The 21461-nt window shown below is 37.1% G+C and overlaps 1 protein-coding gene across 1 annotated transcript in view; it reads left to right on the plus strand.

Annotated features, from left to right (window-relative positions):
• Positions 1–21461, plus strand: part of CTNNA1 (catenin alpha 1) — an 86336-nt gene that overhangs the window by 8946 nt on the left and 55929 nt on the right. The window contains exons 2-7 of the mRNA XM_070732702.1: positions 4777–4883; positions 6396–6591; positions 7991–8157; positions 9557–9676; positions 11356–11622; positions 13924–14127. Coding sequence (XP_070588803.1) covers positions 4779–4883; positions 6396–6591; positions 7991–8157; positions 9557–9676; positions 11356–11622; positions 13924–14127 — 1059 coding nt within the window. The 5' untranslated portion in view covers positions 4777–4778. The remainder of the gene's footprint in view (positions 1–4776; positions 4884–6395; positions 6592–7990; positions 8158–9556; positions 9677–11355; positions 11623–13923; positions 14128–21461) is intronic.

Raw genomic sequence — 21461 nt, forward strand, 5'->3', positions numbered from 1 at the left:
CCTTCGCAACCTCAGAGAGCTTCCTGGTTTTCGTGAGCTTTCATGCCCAGGAAGCTCTCCGAGGTTGCGAAGGTTACATCTTCCGCTGCCAGCCAGGCCATGCTGGCGGCAGCGGAACAATCGCTGGCTGTCAACTTTTCTTTTTAAAACTGGGCAGGAGCTGACTTGCCTCCCCAGTGCTAAAAAGAAAAGTTGACAGCCAGCGCTGCGACTGCCGGAATGCTGAGCCTCCCGTTCTCCCCCACCTCGCCCCTTCCGGTTTCGCCGTTCGGCAACGGAGTCCAGCGCTGGGGCCATGCGGGGCCGCTCATCCAGGGGGGCGTGTGTGGACTGGCAAGCGGCAAGCGGCAAGTGATCTGGCGGGAAGACCAAGGGAAGGTTCCTTCAGCCGCCCAACACCTGATCCGCTCCGCAGCGCGGCAGCAGCGAGGAGCCGAAGATGGGGTTTCCCCTTTGCCTTTACCCCATCTTCGGCTCCTCGCTGCTTCCGCGCTGCGGAGCAGATCAGCTGTTGGGCGGCTGAAGGAATCTTCCCTTGGTCTTCCCCGCCGCCCACACGCAAACTCCACCATCTGCGCATGTGCGGCCATGAAAAAAATGGCGCACATGCGCAGATGGTGGTTTTACTTCCGCATCCAGTATAACGCGGAAATCGGTTAGCGCAGGAGGTCTTGGAACGTAACCCCCGCGCTAATCGAGAGATCACTGTACACCAAACTGCCTCTCATTTTTGTATTACCATGTTTCCCCGAAAATAAGATTCTGTCTTATATTTTTTTTGAACCCTGAAATAAGTGCTTGGCCTTAATGCCATGCACTCAAAAGCCCAACTAGGCTTATTATCAGGGGTTGGGTTAATGGGCTACATATATTCAAATTTAATTTATTTAAATTGCACTTTTAAAAAGCATATTATTTCTTTAACTTAAATCCCATGGAGATATTAAGGATACCTACCTATCTCCATGTTATGTTTTCAAGATTCTTGGTGGATTTTAGTTGTTAAGATAATGTCATTCTAGAATGAAATTGATATGATTCTTCTACACTTTACACTTGAACACATTACAGTAATTAAGTTTTGTTTAGTAGTCTCTCCTCTGATTTTACTTTGCAAGTTTCTAATTGCAAGGCATCTAATGAGATCTACACTCAGATCATTATGTTGAAATCAATAAAGATGTGCAAAAATACTGAATTTGAAAATGCCCTAGTTCAAGGATGAGTTGCTGCTTTTAGCAAAATGCAGTTTGGGGCATTCTGGAAGTGTTTTCCGACTTTCAAAAAGCTGTGTTTCAAGCATGTCCCTTGTTTCATAGACACACCATTTCTAGAATACTTGAGAATCCATTTCCATACTTACCTAAGCTATTTTGCATCAAAATACAGTATTTTGTGTTCAAATAAGAGTATTTTCAATTTAGATTTTGTACAATCCTATACAGGTAGTCCTTGACTTGTGACCATTCATTCAGCTGTCATTTGAAATTACAACATGTTTCCAAAGTTGCAATTATTGGAAAGCCATCATAATTAACTGATCACAATTCACGACTGGCCTCCAAGAAATTGCATTGCCTGCCTATTGGTTTCCGGACGCAATTCAAAGTGTTGGTAATGACCTATAAAGCCCTACATGGCATCAGACCAGATTACATCCGGGACCAGTTTTTGCGGCACAAATCCCAGCGACCGGTTAGGTCCCACAGAGTCAGCCTTCTCCAGGTCCCGTCAACTAGACAATGTCATTTGGCGGGATCTAGGGGAAGAGCCTTCTCTGTGGGGGGCCTGGTCCTCTGGAATTAGCTCCCCCCAGAGATTCACACTGCCCCCACCCTCCTCGCCTTCCGTAAAAGTTTAAAAACCTATCTATGCCGTCAGGCTTGGGGCCATTAGACCCTAGCCCCCGACCGACAAGTGTAGTATGTCTTGCTGTGAGAATGGGAATGAATGGTTTTAAACGTAAATAGAGTTTTTAAAGATTTTTAATGATATTAATTGGATTTTTTTAGATACATACATTGTATATTGTTTGATATGTTGTGAGCCACCCCGAGTCCTTGGAGAAGAGCGGCATACAAATCCAATTAATAAAATAAATAAATCTGCCCTACTTGCTTATCTCTTCATCCTCCCTAGGTGGCTTCCATGGACCTATTTCCCACAGGCCTTGGGTGTGCTTCCCATCCCACTGGGTCCCAGAACTTTGGGTCTCCTCCCTACCCAGTCACACCTTGCCCCACTTACCTCTTCGAAAGATTGCCTTTCCAAAAAAGCATCCATACAATAGGATGCAGGTCCTTCCATTGTGGAAATGGGCAACATTTTTGTAATCTCCCAGAATGATGAAAGGTGGCTTCTGCGGGAAGGCCATAAATTGCTGTTTTGGAAAGATGATTGTTGGAAGAGATACGTGGACAAAGGCATGATGCAGTGGGGAGGAAGCCCCAGGCTGTGGGACCCAGCAAAGTGGGAAGCTGTGCAAGGGGTGCTTTGGGACATGGGAGGCTCAACTCAGATCATGTATGAGCTGGGATGGTGCTCCAATGCAGAGACCTGCACGAGACCTCCCAAGACCTCCCCCATCCCTTCAGGCACCCCATGCTCCACTTAATGACCACAATAGGAAATGGAACGCAAGAACAAGGGGGCACAATCTGAGGTTAGCTGGGGGGAAAGATCAGAAGCAACATGAGAAAATATTTTATTGAAAGAGTAGTAGATGCTTGGAACGAACTTCCAGCAGACGTGGTTGGTAAATCCACAGGAACTGAATTTAAACATGCCTGGGATAAACATATATCTGGGATAAAATACAGGAAATATTATAAGGACAGACTAGATGGACCATGAAGTCTTTTTCTGTCGTCAATCTTCTATATTTCTATGTTTCTAAAAGAAGTGGTAGGATTGTTGTCATTCAGCAAAATGATCATGTGGGTGCCTTGCTTAGCAGCAGCAACTTATGAAAAATTATGAACTCAATTATGGTACTACGTACAGTGATACCTCATATTACGAACTTAATTGTTTCCGGGACAAGTCTTGTAAGGTGAAAAGTTTGTAAGACGAAACAGTGTTTCCCATAGGAATCAATGGAAAAATGATTAATGTGTGCAAGCCCAAAACTCACCCCTTTTGCCAGCCGAAGCACCCGTTTTTGCGCTGCTGGGATTCCCCTGATGCTCCCCTCCATGGGAAACCCCACCTCCGGACTTCCGTGTTTTTGTGATGCTGCAGGGGAATCTCTGTGAAATTGCAGCATCGCAAAAACACAGAAGTCCTCGAAACCCCAGCTACGGGCTTCCATGTTTTTGTGATGCTGCGATTTCGCTGAGGCTCCCCTCGCTGGGAAACCCCACCTCCAGACCTCCGTTGCCAGCGAAGTGCCCATTTTTGCGCTGCTGGGATTCCCCTGCAGCATCGCAAAAACACGGAGGCCCGGAGGTGGTGTTTCCCATGGAGGGGAGCCTCAGATCAATCCCAGCAGCACAAAATCGGGTGCTTCGCTGGCAACAGAAGTCCGGAGGCGGGGCATCCCAGTGGCGGCGGCTTGGGTTTGTAAGGTGAAAATAGTTTGGAAGAAGAGGCAAAAAAATCTTAAACCCTGGGTTTGTATCTCGAAAAGTTTGTATGATGAGGGGTTTATAAGATGAGGTATCACTGTATAGAGCAAAATAATAGGATATATTTATACAGAAACATTTTCTATAGAATTGCTTCTGGATCCCCCAAAAATGTGGTTCTGAATGGACCTAGGTAACATATTCCCATTTTATGTGATAGAAAAGTAAATGTTTAGAAGAGTTAGTAAGAAGAGTCAACATTGATAACTTCCTTGCGACATGTAAAATACCTTACATTTGAATAAATTTTCGGATCTGTGATTAGAGGGAAGTAATACTTGCAAAAAATACAGTAGTCCTGCTATGCTTCACCATATACTCCTCTTGTAGTTTTGTTAGATGGAAACAGCTGTTATTAAAAGTGAGTAGAACTATATTGGCTACAACTACAGTAATTGAATCTTAGCATTTTTATGAAGGTCCAAGGGAGTGTTTGGTTAGAACTAAATTAGTATTTACCTTTGTTTGGTATAACATAATATGGAGTACACAATGCTCCTACTTCCTATTTCCCCTGCAACAGTAACCCATTATTTCAGCAGAATATAAAGATGCAGCTAGAATAATGCTGCTGTGTTTTTTCATTGCAAACCCATGAAATGGTTGGATTGGACAGTGTATCTAGTCCTTCCGCTCTACGGTTATTATTCCTTGTATAAGTCTCTTAACTGAAGAGATAGTCTCCTTTTAAAGAGTAGTTGATTTAAAAGGAAACTATAGGAAGGGAAAGATAAGAAAAATATGGCCTAAAACTAGGTTCCTTTTCAAAGCTTAATCTAAAGCAAGGGTTCCAGGATGACATACAAAATCCTAGATATATCAACATCAAAATTAATGTTCTTAAATAATCAAATATGTGATCTTGAGCTATTTTCAGTTAATTTATGTTTGGTGCATTGTACGAGATTGCATGGTGACAATCAAAAAGGTTGATAAAAAGTCCAGAAAGAAATTCCAACTTAATCTAAATCTCAATTTGATTGGCTGTTCAGAAGAATTCTAATGATATATGTAAATGGCTCTATTTGGGTCAGAGTTTAGTCTTAATTTAGTTTTGAGTAACCTCCATTGATTACAGTGAGTTTGCTGCATATAATAGACATTTGTGTTGTGTAGAGAATTGAAATGATTTAATACTTTTCTTTTTCAGAAATGACTACCATTAATACAGGAAATGTTAATTTCAAATGGGATCCCAAAAGCCTGGAGATACGGACACTGGCAGTTGAAAGATTGCTTGAACCTCTTGTTACCCAGGTAATAAAAACTCTGTGTGATTATCCTTTGCTTTTTATTAATGTTCTGAATCTGCAGCTTTACACTGGAGAACCCATAGATTAATTGCACTGTGTTACAGTAAGTTGGGTCTACATTAAAGATCGAGTTGGAATGTTTTCTGTTCATGGCTTTCTTTTTTTGCCTTTATAAAGCCATATAGAAAGTATAGTAGAAAATATCAGGATTTTTTTTCCTTAAAAAAAACCCTAAAGTGAGACCAAACATTGCCTTTTTGTCCTTAATCTAATGGGAAATTAACTATGCTTAAATCTCATTTAAATTGTTGCAACTTAAATGGCCCAGAGCTAGCCGAAATGATTTCAGTAATATTTATTGCAATCAAATGTGACCTGAAATAATGTTTTCAGTTTATGTTGCAAAGTTTACATAGACACATTTCTCCTTTCTGTTCAAAACATCCCTTTCTCTCATGATATTTTATGGTAGCTATAATTGTTTTGATATCTGCCAAACTGAATCCAGGTGTCAAAAGATTACCATGCCTAACTTTATACTCTAAATCAAATTATACTTTCTGAACCAGAAAATGTTGAAATGGCTAATCATTTAATTTACTTAAAACTAGAAATACCACAAAGGTGGAGTAATGCATGTGAGCCTGAACTAACAATGTCTGAAATTATATTTAAGAGACTAAATTTGAAATCAGTGTTTAAATTTAACTCATTAGCCCAGGCCAAATAATGACCGGAATCCTTCTGAGCGTGTTCAGAATTACTGTAGGAGAAGATCAGGAGGTAGGAGTGGTGGCTGGAATCAAACATGTTATCCATTTAGAATCCTTGCATTGCCACAGAGATCCAAGTGCAGCCCCTTCCCCATGAATCCTGTTAACCCTTATCTAGCACTAATTTAGGGCTGATCATTAATTTTATATAGGTTTGAATAAATCTATGATGCAACTTTATGGAATGTTCCTGATTCTTTGACCCTGACAATAGATGATGTAATGTGTCGTGGATTTAACACTAAATGATAGGCACTGACATGCCATTAACAATTATACTGAATAATAAGACAATAGGAATAATGGAGAATTAAACAATACAAGAATAGATATGAAGATATAAGAGTAAAGAAATAAAGTTGCTTCTAAACTACATTTCTGTATAGCTTCTGCTTCTAATTTCATGTTTTAGAATGTCATAGGTTCAACTTAAGTTACCGGTAATCCTTGATTGAAGGTTTCACAAGTATTCCCCCCAAAAGTTCACACATTTCTGATTTATAGATATATGAAACTCAACCAAGATATATAAATGTTTCGAATGTTTCCAGATTTTTAATCTGAGTTTACAAAAAAAAAAACCCTTTAGCTGAAGCTTTGTTTATTTAAATTTAGAGTGTATTAGTTGAGTTATCTTGTTCAAGCAATGGAATGATTTAGTTGGAATCGCATTTATGGGAATTTCTGCCATATTAAATATCTAAAGCTTTTCAACTGAAAAATGGATATTATGCTGTTTTCAGGTCACAACATTGGTCAATACTAGCAACAAAGGTCCTTCCAACAAAAAAAGAGGCCGATCTAAAAAGGCACATGTTTTAGCTGCATCGGTTGAGCAAGCAACAGAGAACTTTTTGGAAAAGGGGGACAAAATTGCAAAGGAGAGCCAGTTTCTTAAAGAAGAACTGGTAGCAGCCGTGGAAGATGTTCGCAAACAAGGTATACCTTTGATGAAATTGTAACTCTTACTATTGTCCACATTTGTAAATTACCAAACAGGAATTAGCAATTTAAAAAAAGAAAGAGTTAGCCTGTCAGTAGGTGCAATATATTTAAATACCAGTTTGGGGATGAGCTCAGCTTTTAATATGTGTCAGCATCTTTTATGTGCCTTAAAGAAATGTATGTAGTTATTCCAGTCTCTGCTTAATCTCACAATAGTCCTGTGAGAAGAGCTGGTCAGAAAAATTTTGAATGACCTTGAATAAGCCATTAAATGTATGGAATGAAAATTTGTCTTTAGTAACTAGTGTCTGAAAGTAGAGCTTCACCAACAGCTTTTTGTAGGTTTGAAAATGGTTGCATTATTACCCCAAGAGGATTTTTTTATTTTTTACTTCCAAAAAGCTTGGCATAAAATTGAATGATCTTACATCGTCTTTAACTTAAGTTACTGCGTTGATATCTTCTACTACTGAAAAAAATCCGAAACAATATTTTCTTCCCTCCCCAACCCCATTTTTTAAATGTTAATAGAGCCTGCTATCATCTGACAAAAAGGCTATAATTTTAATGGGGCTATGAAAACCATTTAAAACAAGATGTTTGAGAACCCACAGTGGCACATACAGAGCACCTTTTTTGCATAATTAAAACAGGCACATCATTTTCTAGGCTTGTGCAGCTGCTTCAAAAATCTCCCAGGTGTCTTCACATTAATGTGCATGCAATTTTGCTTCATTTTTTCCAGCAAAGCAAAGTAACTGTTTATCCACGTGTATGTCAACAAAACCAGGAGCAGTTTCCAACTACATTTCTAAAAAGATAGTGTGTTTTAATAGTTCAAAAAGCGGTGCTCTGTAAATGTATTCCAAGTCACCTTGTTCAAGATTTGCACCGGCCAAAATTTGAATACTATTTAGCAATAACACACACTCTCTCTCAATATTTTATATTATTCCCATTTTGTAACTTGACTAGGCTTCAAGGTGTACAGCATTTAAATTTAAAAGGTATTTCAAATCTAGCAGAGAGACCAAGGTCACTGCTTCCATAATGAAGCCGTGCCTTTTCCTGCGCTTGCATGATATGCTGAATACAATCGAACAAAGATGTGGCTTTTTAAAAAAGCGAGTAACACAATTTACTCTGCTTTCCAGCTTCAGGTTGAATATTTGCACATTCCATTAAGGCCATTGAATCCTATATAAGCAGCAAATTCTTAATCTTGCAGTACTTCCCTGAGTGCCAAAAGTAAATTGTTTTGGAAGAGAATGTCATGAAAATTATTATGTTAGATGTTTTAATGAGAAATATCCATGCCGTTTTGGTTGAATTGGGTATATTTTTCTAATCGTCATAAAAGCTGAAGCCTTACAGCTACTTTGTGTATATGTAGGGGACTTGATGAAGAGTGCTTCTGGAGAATTTGCTGATGACCCCTGTTCTTCTGTGAAACGAGGGAATATGGTGAGAGCAGCTCGGGCCCTCTTGTCAGCAGTGACCCGGCTGCTCATTTTGGCTGATATGGCAGATGTCTACAGACTACTTGTACAACTTAAAGTTGTAAGTCTTGAGTATATTGTTCACTATTTTCATGTTATCATAATAAAAGTAATTCAGAATACAGTGGTACGTCTACTTAAGAACTTAATTCGTTCCGTGACCAGGTTCTTAAGTAGAAAAGTTTGTAAGGGTTAAATAAGGTTCAGGAGGGAAGTGTTTTTAATAGGAAAGTGAACATAAGAACAAAGGGACACAATCTGAAGTTAGTTGGGGGAAAGATCAAAAGCAACATGAGAAAATATTATTTTACTGAAAGAGTAGTAGATCCTTGGAACAAACTTCCAGCAGACATGGTTGGTAAATCCACAGTAATTGAATTTAAACATGCCTGGGATAAACATAGATCCATCCTAAGATAAAATACAAAAAATAGTATAATGGCAGACTAGATGGATCATGAGGTCTTTTTCTGCCGTCAGTCTTCTATGTTTCTATGTAAGTAGAAGCAATTTTTCCCATAGGAATCAATGTAAAAGCAAATATTGTGTGCAAACCCATTAGGAAAGAAATAAAAGCTCAGAATTTGGGTGGGAGGAGGAGGAAGAGGAGGAGGACAGTTGCTGCCGAAGGAAGAAGGTGAGGTGAGGGAAATAAAAAAAATCCAAAACTTTAAGGGTTTTTTTAAAAAAGAGGGACTCTGAGGCAGCGAGGAGAAGCACGCGCCTCCCATACACCCAGCGCAAGGCTGCCTCCCATACACTGCGCCAGAGAGAGAAACCCAGGGGGGAATGGCAAGAAACTGACCGGGCCTTCGTGCCGCTCTCAAATTTCCTAGGAAATATTTCTGGGCTCGGGTTCTTAAGTAGAAAATCGTTCTTAAGTCGAGGCAAAATTCTTGAACGCCGGGTTCTTATCTAGCAAAGTTCTTAAGTAGAGGCGTTCATAGGTAGAGGTACCACTGTAATCTTTTCTAACTTGCAGGAAGGTGGGTTAATAGGGCAGGAACATATCTTTTATATTGTGCTTTGGAGTTTTTAAGAAGTGCTGGATTATTGTGGAAACAATATTCCAGTCTAAGTGGAACATTTCCGTAAAATAAAAGATATATTCCTTTATTGTTACATGCTGGTTGACAGATTTGCCGTCAGTTGAACAAATTCTGTTTTACTTCTTTACCCCAGGCAGTTCTTTAATTTGGATCTTATGTGTTCATGGCCTTTTAACATAAATTGCTGTTGCTAAATTCAATATAAAACATTAATAGCTTATTGAAATCTGATATTCACAGACATAATAGTTTTTTTCTTGTTTTGCTAGCGTGTCTGATTTTATTGATTTGTTTGGGGTTAGACCATATTTCTCTTGCTTAAGTATAGTGACATTATAAATAACTGCATTTGCAGAATTTATACTAAATTATACATATTATGAATAATTTAAAACTGATTTCATTTTCTAGGTGGAAGAAGGCATTCTAAAACTAAGAAATGCTGGAACTGAACAAGATTTAGGAATACAATATAAAGCTCTTAAACCGGAAGTGGATAAGCTTAATATAATGGCAGGCAAGAGACAACAGGTATAGTAATTTTAAGATTATATACTTTTATAAAATCTGACTGTTATAATGTAGATACAGTTATAATAGAAATGTCAAAATGATAACATTGACCATTGTGTAAAGAGGATGTATAAATTGAGATGTAATTATAGGAGCTTTTGTTTTTTTAAAAGAAAGCCCAACCTGCCACATGGGTAGAGAAATGCTATAGCTACACCCTGATGGAGAAACTAGGAGACAAAAGATATTTTTGACAGCTTGTAAATAAGATTGCTTAGACAATCTTGCCATAATAAGCTTGGGAAAGTTACATGAATCCACCCAATTTTGTGTGAGCTTATATGACCACTTTACTACCAAAAAGGAGGTTATTTGCAATAGAAATCTGCATTTTATTGACTCCTGCTTGCAACATCTGGCTCTTTCTTTTCTACATTATGCTGCTCATGTAATCTAAGACATGTAAGGTGCCATTATCTTCAGTTTGATCCTTTTACAGAAGGAAATACTCAAAGTGGCTCCAATTCAGTACAAACTCAGAAAACACAGTACATTTTCATTGTAACTGCCTGCCACTGGAAGCTGCCACACTCCACAACGTCCTGTCCTGTCCTAAGGAACTGACTGGATGTGGAGAAGCTCTTTAGTCAATTGCCTCAGATTTGCTAGTCTCCTGAACAGGATTGTTTGTTTGTTTGCTTGTTTATTTATATATCAAATTTCTTAACCGAATATCTCCCTCATAGAGATTAGCAGAAAAAAAAGAGTTATCTGCAATTCCTTCTCAATGGAACAGGTTAAAATCAAGCTGCCCATTTTTCTCAAAAGCTACAGAACAAGAGTCCTATCTATGCAACTGTTACTAATTACATAATTATTCAGTTGAATAACTTGTTCCAATTGTTTGTTTGTTTTAGCAAAAAAAGTGAATATGTGGGCAGGTGTCTTAGAATGGGAGAGGCTGATGAGTAAACTGGTATAAAAAGACGAGATTGATGTTTGTTGCCTGCTGCCTCTTTAAATACACACTACTGGATAACAGTCTTAAGCTTTGGCTTATATATTTTTTCTGCAATTCAGATGGAAAATTTACAGTAACTTCAGTTACAAAATGGACATTTGAGGCTTCATTTGCCAACAATTTTGTGTTCCAGACATCATATAATTCTGTGGTGTGCTGAGTCGAGAATCCAAGGAAAGGGTTAATTCTGCTTTCTGTGCTTGGAGTCTGAGTCAATCAGATCTTTGGTCCCGCCTCTCTGCCTGAGCATGCCCAGTTTTTGACTCAGGCTTTGAACAGACCAGACATTCTTAATTGAAATAGGTCAAATAAGGCAGGGGTCTCCAATCCCCAGGCCGTGGACTGGGAGCAGGCCGCAGCATGCCAGCATCCAGGCCGCGTAAACAAATGAAGCCTCATTCATGGGATACAGACATCATGTAAAACCATCTCCCCCTCTAGTCCACGGAAAAGTCTTTCTCCAGTGAACTGGTCCCTGGTGTCCAATAGGTGAGGGGCTACTGAGATAAGGAATTGACAATATGTTCCTCTCCAGGTGCTGTGGGGCTGCATCAGCCCCAATTGGCTATTGGGATTTTTACTTGGGGTTTCACATCTCGTCATTGCTGATAAATAAAAAAACTAAATTCCCCCCCGAAATCTTTTATCCCTAAATAAAATGTTACTGTTTCTGCAGGAACTGAAAGACATTGGTCATCGTGACCAGATGGCTGCAGCCAGAGGAATTCTTCAGAAAAACATTCCCATTCTTTACACCGCTTCTCAAGCTTGCCTCCAGCATCCAGATGTAGCTGCCTATAAAGCCAATAGGGACTTGATCTACAAGCAGTTGCAACAGGCAGTCACAGGAATCTCTAATGCTGCCCAAGCCACAGCTTCTGACGATTCTGCCCACCATCAGAGTGGTGGTGGAGAGTTGGCTTACGCACTTAATAACTTTGATGTAAGTTTTAAATTTGTACCATGCATAAGTTTTGGCACTTTGTTTCTGGAGCAGTATGATTGACAGTTTCTGATTTGCAACCTTGACATAAGGGGAGCCATTATTCCATTATGGTAAAAACTAATAAAAGTAAGGTCTTTCAAAATTACAGCGGGATCTTAACATATTTGCAGGAATGCGAATTGGGAATTATTAAATTAGGTCTAACCAATACCTAATTTAATAATGACCAGCTCCAATAAACTCTGGCACTTTAGAAATGCAAATTGCTTGCAACAGCATTTTATAACAGCACTTAAAAATATTCTCTTATTGAAAAGTCGGGGTTTTGTATCAATTTATTTAAAATGTCAATTTTTTCAGTTTTTCAAGAGAAAATGTAGACTTTCAGATTTTCCAGAATTCAGACAGGCTGTCAAATAACCAGAAATAAAGCCGTTGTGCTTTCTCAACATAGTTTCAATTTACTTTGCGTTTCCATTGAACTATTTTTGAATGACACATCTGATACTCATACCTGGTTCAGTACCACTTCTCCTAGTCAACCATATGCAGCTCTCCGCAGACTCTGCAAGGTATTTTTCCCAGCTAAATTGATCTTCCATTATCCAGATTTCCCAGTTTTTTGTTTTTTGTTTTTGCCCTGAGCAGTTGAGCTCAGATTGACTACTTGGAATGAGGTCAAGGCTACTGTATCTTTTGATAGTTATATAGAACAGTGTTTCCCAACCTTGGCAACTTGAGGACATCTGGACTTCAACTCCCAGAATTCCCCAGCCAGTATTTGCTGGCTGGGGAATTCTGGGAGTTGAAGTCCAAATACCTTCAAGTTGCCAAGGTTGGGAAACACTGATATAGAAGATAGAATCTGAGAACCCGCAGCTGGTACAACTTATGAGCCACCCCGAGTCTCCAAAGAAGGGCGGCATACAAATCTAATTATTATTATTATTATTATTATTAATAATAATAATAATAATAATAATAATAATAAATAATCAATTAATTAATTGACATAGTCTCTTAAAAATCCCTTTTAATATTTCAAACAGGTCACTTCTAGCTACATTGTCCAAAGTGTGGATGTTTATCTAAAATGTGGACAAAATAAATTCACATTCAGATTTGTAAAATATTATAGAACAGTGATAGTGAACCTGTGGCACAGGTGCCACAGGTGGCACGCGAAGCCATATCTTCCAGCACGTGGGCCATTGGCTTAGCTCAGCTCCAGCACTCATGTGCGTACCGGACAGCTGATTCTTGGCTCTCATTGAGGCTCTAGGAAGACATTTTCTGCTTCTAGAGGGCCTTCAGGGGGGGATGGGGGAGGGAAACCTCTGGAGCCTGTGGAGGGTGAAAAACGGGCTTACCAGGCTGACCAGAAGTTGGGAAATGGCCTGTTTCTGGCCTCCAGAGGCCTTGGGGGGAGGGCAGGGGAGGCAATTTTCACCCCAGGCATTGAGCTATGGGTATGGGCACTCACACAGGCGCAATAGTGTGTTCCCACGCACTTTCGGCACCCAGGGGGAAAAAGGTTCATCCTCCCCCTTATAGAATATTAAAAAAATATTGCGATATGAGATTTTACTGAGCAGTGTTTAATACTTGCAGTAAAATGTCATAACTGATGTTGATCCATTTAAAAGATCAACAGATAAAAAAGAATGGCATAATTAGGGTAATTAAAATATTTGGAGTAGCTGACACCAAATCAAAGAAACCTTAGCACCCAGCAGAATTTTAAAGAAAAATAATAAGCTGATGATTTTTTTAAAAAAATAAACAATGAACCTGGTTAATGAATATTACTTTAGCATTAAAGAATAACAGCACACAGCACAAATTGGAAAACTGACAAACCACAAAATTGAAGTTAATTCACTGATAACATAAAGAAGTCACTAATGCAACCTTAAGTTCCAATAAATGCAACCTTAAGTTCCAATAAATGTTTTGTTGAATATGTGTGTGTGTGTGTGTGTGTGTGTGTGTGTGTCACATGTTTTTTGCTGAATTTGAAAATTAATATAATTTGAAAATTATATATATATATATATTATAATTATAAATTATAATTTGAAGGTAACAAAACAATAAAAATCCAACTGTCAGCATAGCTCTCTGTAGCTATGAGCTTTAGCTTTAGCCAAAGTTACACTGGGTTAATTCTGGGTAGTATATTGTCCTAAATGTTGCACTTGTTAAACAAAGACATATGTTATAGAAATTTTAGGAGGTCTTCATCAAAAGAGCTGCACGCCACTTTATTAAAAATTATAAACCATTTCTTCTTAACAGAAACAAATTATTGTAGATCCCTTGAACTTCAGTGAAGAGCGTTTTAGACCATCCTTAGAAGAGCGCTTGGAGAGCATCATTAGTGGCGCAGCCCTAATGGCTGACTCATCCTGCACACGTGATGACCGACGGGAACGCATAGTGGCCGAGTGTAATGCAGTGCGACAAGCCTTGCAAGATCTGCTTTCGGAATACATGGGAAATGTAAGTAACAAGTATACTGGCAAACATTTCCTTTTCATTGGGATTTGGGAGAACAATAACACAATTAGAAAATGTGTACAGATTCTCTCAAAAGTAAAGTTAGGCCATTAAAATTGTAAGTGTTCTGTTATGGTCTTCTGCTGTGTTGAATAATTTTATTCAAATATTTTTTTTCATGAAGTTAAAAACTAATACAAATAATACAAAGTAAAAGGGGAATGAAAAAAACAATAAATCAAAGAGTATATTATAACTGATGAAGCTTTTTGGATAAGAAGTGAAACTTTTGGTCTTCTTCCTCAAATAAGAAACATTGCAGTTGCCTTTTAAAAGAGGGAGAGAGAGAGGGAGGGAGGGAGAGAAGAGAAAGAAGTAAAGAAAGAAAGAAAGAAAGAAAGAAAGGCACCTTTGAGGCAATGATGACTGGATTACTGAGAATCTCCATAGACATTTAAATCAAAGAGAAAGTTAAAAGTACAAAAAGAAAAAAAACCAAGGAAATATCTTTCAATCTTCTTTCCAGCAATTTATAAATAGAGTTATAGAGTTTCCTTTTATTTTATGGTTACAACATAACTCTCTTCTTTCTATAATCTATCCTGTCTAATCATCAAAATCATAAGTTAATTTTTTTTTCTGTTTCATACAAAAAAATCTATAAGGCATTTCCAGGTCAGCTATAAACATAGATAATTGTCTTTTGTCTGATCGAGGAAGTCAGTTTGGCCATCCCGGCACATTCCCTCATCTTTACCAACTATTTCTCATTCTACGTAATACCAATTTTTTCCTTTGTGCAGGTAATAATCTCACTGCGGTTACTATGTACAAAAACAAAGTTCCACCACTTTTTTCCAAACCGTTTGTCTATCACTCCCCATCTTAGAGAAAAACCTCTGGTCTGAATTGTAAATCAATTTTCAAAATCCTCTGAATCGGTGTATTATTTTTATTAATTTTTGAAACTGACTTGGGGATAAATTAGAATAGTAGGGAGTTTCAAAGGCTAGGATTTTTTTTTTCCTGATTTAGAATTGATTCTGTATTAAAAGAGTAAGAGAAATCATTTTTGAATTTGGCAGGATTCTGGCAGAGAAATGTTAAAAATACATAAGATGCGTTAATTGAAATAATGTTCTTGCATATGAAAACCATGTTACAGTTAGTTAAAACAATGCACCTAACATGTCTACAACTCATAACTCTGCCGGTAATATTAATTTTTAATAGGATATTTTTTTGTGCTTGAATAGAAAAGGTGAAGGTTTCCCTTGTCCAGTTGTGTCCAGCTCTAGGGGGCAGTTCTCATCTCCTTTTCTTAGCCCAGTTACAACAGTATTGTACAACAGTATTGAATAGCGCAAGGCTGGACAACCTATGGCGAGAGATGCAGCCTCCAAAGCCCCTTTTGAGGAACTGTGGAAGATTATGCCATTGCATTTTAGCATTAGATTGCTGAAGAATAATGTTATTACTTTCTGCTGATTTTTATCAAACAGTGAAAAAGTAGATATATTAAACTTAAAGTACTCTTAGCGTTGCCACCAGGTTCCCCCCAAAATAGGACCCTGTCGTGGGTTTTTTTGAATCGTGAAATAAGCGCTTGGCCCTGATTGCCATGTACTCAAAAGCCTTATTTGGAGCTTATTATGAGACGATGTCTTATTTTGGGGAAAACAGGGTTTTCAAATTTTAAAATAACCCAGAAAATTGATTAAAATGTTAACTTTACCCCTTTGTAAATTGCCCAGCCTCCTTCATCCAATAGTAGCTGAAATTTGATGAAATTCAATGTCTAACTATTTAAATGTTTCACATATGTAAAAATGGTTAAACAACATCTCCCACATTCTGTGGATTAGAGACTACAAGATGAAATTCCAGAGTTACATCCAGTCTTGGGAGAAGCTCTCAGGGATGTTCTTAGCAGCCAGAGTGCCCCAAATAATTTATGATGTGCTTATCAAAATTCTTTAAATGAATTATATGTGGAAATAGATTTGGAGTATAATCAGAATTTTAATATCTATTGGCAGATACTAGGGCTAAAAAAATCTTACTTCAAGTAGACTGAACAAGCATACCTGCTCTAGCTGACTTAGTATGGTTGTGTTTGTAAAGGATAAGGTTGATGTGTTATAATAATGTGATACTATCAACTAATTTCCAATCTGTCTTTAGGAAGGAACTCTGTCTAATTGAATGAAAGGTAGAAAATTAGACAAGCATTGGAAAAGTAAGATAAAGATAGCAAATCTATACTTCTTGTAAAGAAAAAAATAGGCTTTTTTAAAACAAATGATGAAATATGAAGAGGTTGTAAAAGGGAAAACCTTAAGAGAAGATTGTGGCAAGTATTATAATGTATTCCTTTGGTTCTTTTGTTACAAAAACATTTAAATTTACTTACAACTACTAAAGTAATTTTTTTTACAATGGCCCCTTTTTTCATGGTTTGTTCTTGGCTTCTTTCCAAATCATATTCAAAGAGCAACAAGGCAAAGCTCCTGGTTTGGACAGCAGACTTGAAACTACAGATGGACAGTCATATTGATTGGTCAATTACAGCTGACATCATGGGAGAGGGGGGGAAATCGTGGCATTTGACTTTTTTAAAAGACTTTGCATTGTTTGTTCATAATTGACAAAATAGGTTTTAATAATTAGAATCAGTGTTTCCCTCTATAAAAATAAATATACATTTGAAAAGCTGGTATCTAAACTTTACCTACGGCTGTTGAATATACCTCTTGATAGGCTGTTGAATATACCTCTTGATCATATACCTCTTGATAGACTAGATGCCTCCTGAAAAACCACCTAGATCTGAGGTATCTTCAGAGAGCATTCCTGGAATGACTTCCAACAGTGTGAAAATTTCATGATTACAACAGATACTTTAGCTTTGTCCCTAGATTTTGGGAAATGCTTAAGAAGAGTGAAGCCAATAATGGTGGGAAATTGAGTGCAGTTTTCTTGATTATCTTTGGTAATACCTGCCTAAATATGAAAGATAGCCAAGTATTCAATATATTTAGCTCTCCATTTTAGATTTTAAATAAAACATATTTAGTTTGTATAAACATTATTTTGAAAATCTACAGCCAACACATATTTTATAGTAGCTAGGGATCTGAAGAACTCTTACTTCAAGATTCAGGAGCCCAGTTTGACTTCTTTTCATTTCAACCATTTCTTTTTTGTATTTCAATGAAACTGTCTTGTGGACTTACTTTCAAAAGTGGCTTACAGTATGGTAGTAAGGAGAGGATGATTGAGAAGGCCTGTTTAGATCCTGTGCAATGAGTCCCTAGTAATTTATAAAGCCATTCGTTTTGTTGTCGATTGTGCCATTGTAGTACTTAAAGTGCATAGAAAAAATAGTTACTTTAATTAAATAGCACTTAAGCATATTGTGGAACATTTGGAAATCCAAATAGCAATTTTATATGATAAAATTAATTTGATTTAGCCACAAACATTAGACATACAGTGACTGAAACCAATGCTACATTAAAGAAAAAATAGCCCTTTCATGCATGTATACCCAAGTTTAAGAGGTATATTTGAGTTCAAAGTAGCTTTGCACAATTTCCAAAGCTGCATCCTTCTGCAAATTAAACCCCAAGCCACTCACCCTGTCTTTTGTTGCCCAGAAGATGGTGGGAAGGACTACATTGTCAATATACTGATCTATCTAGTAAGGTAGGACATAATTTTTGAAACAGAATGTGCCCCATTCAGAAATCTCTGGCTTCACTCAATCAGTTTCAATACAGTGTTGCCTCGATTTTCGCGGGTTCGAACTTCGCAAACAGCCTATACCATGGTTTTTCAAAAAATATTAATTAAAAAATACTTCGCGGTTTTTTTCTATACCACGGTTTTTCCTGCCCGATGACATCATACATCATCGCCAAACTAATAATTTTTGCAAATAAATAACAAAAAAAATAATTGTTAATAAATAATTATGTTTATAAATATTAGGATTACTAAGTGTCTTATTCAATGGTGAATACCAGTAATAATGGTGAGTAAATTGTTGTTAAGGGAATGGGAAATGGTAATTTAGGGGTTTAAAGTGTTAAGGGAAGGCTTGTGATACTGTCCATAGCCAAAAATGGTGTATTTACTTCCGCATCTCTACTTCGCGGAAATTCGACTTTCGCGGGCAGTCTCAGAACGCATCCCCCGCAAAAATCGAAGGAACACTGTATTGTCATACTTAGCACAGAAAATAGAAAACATCTAGACTACTCTGCTGAGATATTCTGCCAGTGCATTAAACTTGCACTGGAGAGACACCAGGGTTCTACTCTTAATCATAGAGCTTGTGTCATTAACAGGACCAATCTTTTCTTCTCAAATTCTTAAAAGAGTTATTATGGGATACAAGTTGGTGGGGAAGAATTTATATACCACTGTGAGCGTCCAGAAAGAAAAATCATATATGCCAGGAACTATTTCTGATTAACAAGGCATCTCTGTCTCTTCTAGTTTTTTGTCTCTGTTAGAAGAATCAAAAATATGCAGTGGCTGATAAACTAAGAAATGGTTTCCAGCACTAATAAGAATTTAAGCATTGAGAAGACAACAAAAGGTCAAAGGCATTTTAAGCTTCAATTGATAATGGGCCAGTCTATCAGGAAATTAGGCCATTCAAATATCGTTACATTTCAAAATGTATCTAAAAAGCAAATTATTGCCCTCATTTTATAAAAAGAAAATTACATGCACATTGCTTTTGCCTAATTCCTGTTAGCCTGTTTCCAGAGCACATAACCAAAATAATTGAAGGACATCTCAGAATGGAAGTTAATATTACTGAAAGAAGAAATCATTATTTTTGAACCTCTAAGCAAAAAAAAGAAGCTAAGACAGCACCTAGAAAATTGCAATTCTGCCTCTTGTAATCAGACAAGCCTATCTAGTTATGGGGAGGAGAAGAATTGCTTTGTTGAAATAATGTGAAATAATTCATGTTTACTTTCTGCTGATGGAATGACCTCCTCTCCTGATTTTATTTAATGTGCGATATAATAGCACTACTACTACAATGTGTATGCTGAGCAGTATTAATAATAGCCAAGTATTCAAATATGTCTTTAACTGAAATATTTTTTTTTCTGCCTTGAAAAGAATGAAAACCAGCTCCTCTGAAAATATACTGCAGATTTTAGGCATTTGAAAAGTGAAGAACAGAAAAGGAAAAGGGAGAATTAAATCTTGTGTTTTAAACAAGTAGCTATGTTTATTAGAAAACACTGGATAATTTTTGTGGCAAGACTGATGTTGTGCTTTTACAACAAAAGCCTCTAAGGTCAGGTTGACTAAATTTCAGCAATTATAATAATTGAAAGCCACTTCCTCGTTGGGATGACTAAATATTAAGAATATGTCTGTCCCAGAAATTATTCTGAATTTTAGATTGAAATCCCTAGATAAGCATCTCTAAAGTACATTTAGCTCACCATATATTAAAAATGATTTCCTTCTTAATTCAAATGTGGTAATTAGTTCTTATTGCTTATTGTGGTCTGTACAATAAACTGCATAAACTGCACAACTCAATTAGGGACATAGACCCTTGGGTAGAAATTGGCTTAAGAACTACATGTTGCATATTTTAGTATCTGTTGTGGTTAGCTCTGGCCCAGCTCCTGCCCCAAGGACTGTGGATATGGGGGAGACATCCACATGCTGCAGGCCTGTTTTGCCCCCGGTGGAATCTGCTGATGAAGGCTCCTCTGACCAAGAAGACATGAGTGACAGGGAGGAGGAGAGTGTGGCAGACAGCTCAGAAGGAGATCAATTATCTAGCTCCTCCTTGGATTCAGAACAGTATCTTTTAAGTCTACTTAAATGAATGAAAATAATTTAAAATACAAAAACCTGTTATTACAAAATAGAATCTGAGACTTCATAATGTGTTTACCATTTTGATCCCTTTACAAAATGGTTTTTTCTTTAATTTTTTTTATCAGTGCTTTCTGTGTAAGTCTTTGAATGGTCTCAGAGCAATCTGATGGACTGCTAAGTCTCATACTTATGAACTTAAACATAGAACAGCTTATATCTCCTTATTTAAGAACTTAAACTAAAAATTAAAATTGATGTGAGCTTTATGTTGCTGACTGCACATATATTAGCAGAGGAACTGAAAATTGCTTGTTTTTGTATCATTTGAAAGGTTTGACGATGTTGGAAAATCTGGTGTTTGATGTAAAAAAGATTTTTCACATGTATTCTGGAAAGTCATCTCTCAGTTTCTACTCTGTCATTGTAGTGATTTCAGTGAAATCATCTCTACACTTCCTTACGTCTATTGGCAGAGTCCAGTTCAGAGGTGCCAAAAAAAAACCCCGATTTAAATCTGCTTTTAAAAAATTCTTCATTTTATAAACCAGCCTAGGAAACTACAGTAATCTTAGCATATAAAACTAGAAGTTATGCCCAACATGGGTTCCTCATAAATAATTTGCCAGTGAGAATGTGAAGAATATGAAAATTTGTGAAAGTGTTTGATTTAATGATGCTGAGCTTCTTCCCATTCAAATTTAATATTATGTTCTTGGAATTTAAAAAAGCCAGCCCACTACAATGTCATCCTTAAGAAAAATCTAGAGGGTTGTGATATAAAATTTTCTGTTTACTTGATATATAAGTAACAAAATAATTTCTACTTGATATCATGATACCGTGACATTGATAATGCCCAAAACACAAGGGCATCATATTTGTATCTTAGAAACAAAACAATATGCTCATTCCAAAAAAGAGACTTTCCTATAGCCTGTATTATTATAAGGAAAGATATAAACAAACTTATAACCAAGAAAGAAAATCAAATTCCCAGTTTCTTATTTTGAAAGGGCACCAAGAAAGAGTCAGCTTCTAGTTTTATAATGTATAGATTTTTTTTAATGTTTTTGTACACTGCACTTACTGCATTATGAACTTCCCACCACCACCATCGAAAATGCACTTGGAATATTGCTAATAGAAATCATTTAAATTTTCTATTAATATTATCAACATTTACAAATTTGAGGGGGAAGATAGAATGATAACTGAAACAGAAGTATAGCATATATCTCTGAAATCGATGGTGCAGATTATGACTATTATTTGCTTTTCATTTAGATGACATGATTTGTATTACGTTATATGATGTCTCAATATGTCCTGCAATATTAAATTAATATGAATTTATAGTACAGTACTATGCCAGGTAAAAGCTTATAAAGTTCAGAATTTGTATTGGATCTTGGACTGGAAGTTGATATTAAACATAATTAACCATCACAATTTGTTCTTCCTATTGATAGCAG

The sequence above is a fragment of the Erythrolamprus reginae genome, chromosome 1 (assembly GCF_031021105.1).
Source record: "Erythrolamprus reginae isolate rEryReg1 chromosome 1, rEryReg1.hap1, whole genome shotgun sequence".
Classification (NCBI taxonomy): Eukaryota; Metazoa; Chordata; class Lepidosauria; order Squamata; family Dipsadidae; genus Erythrolamprus; species Erythrolamprus reginae.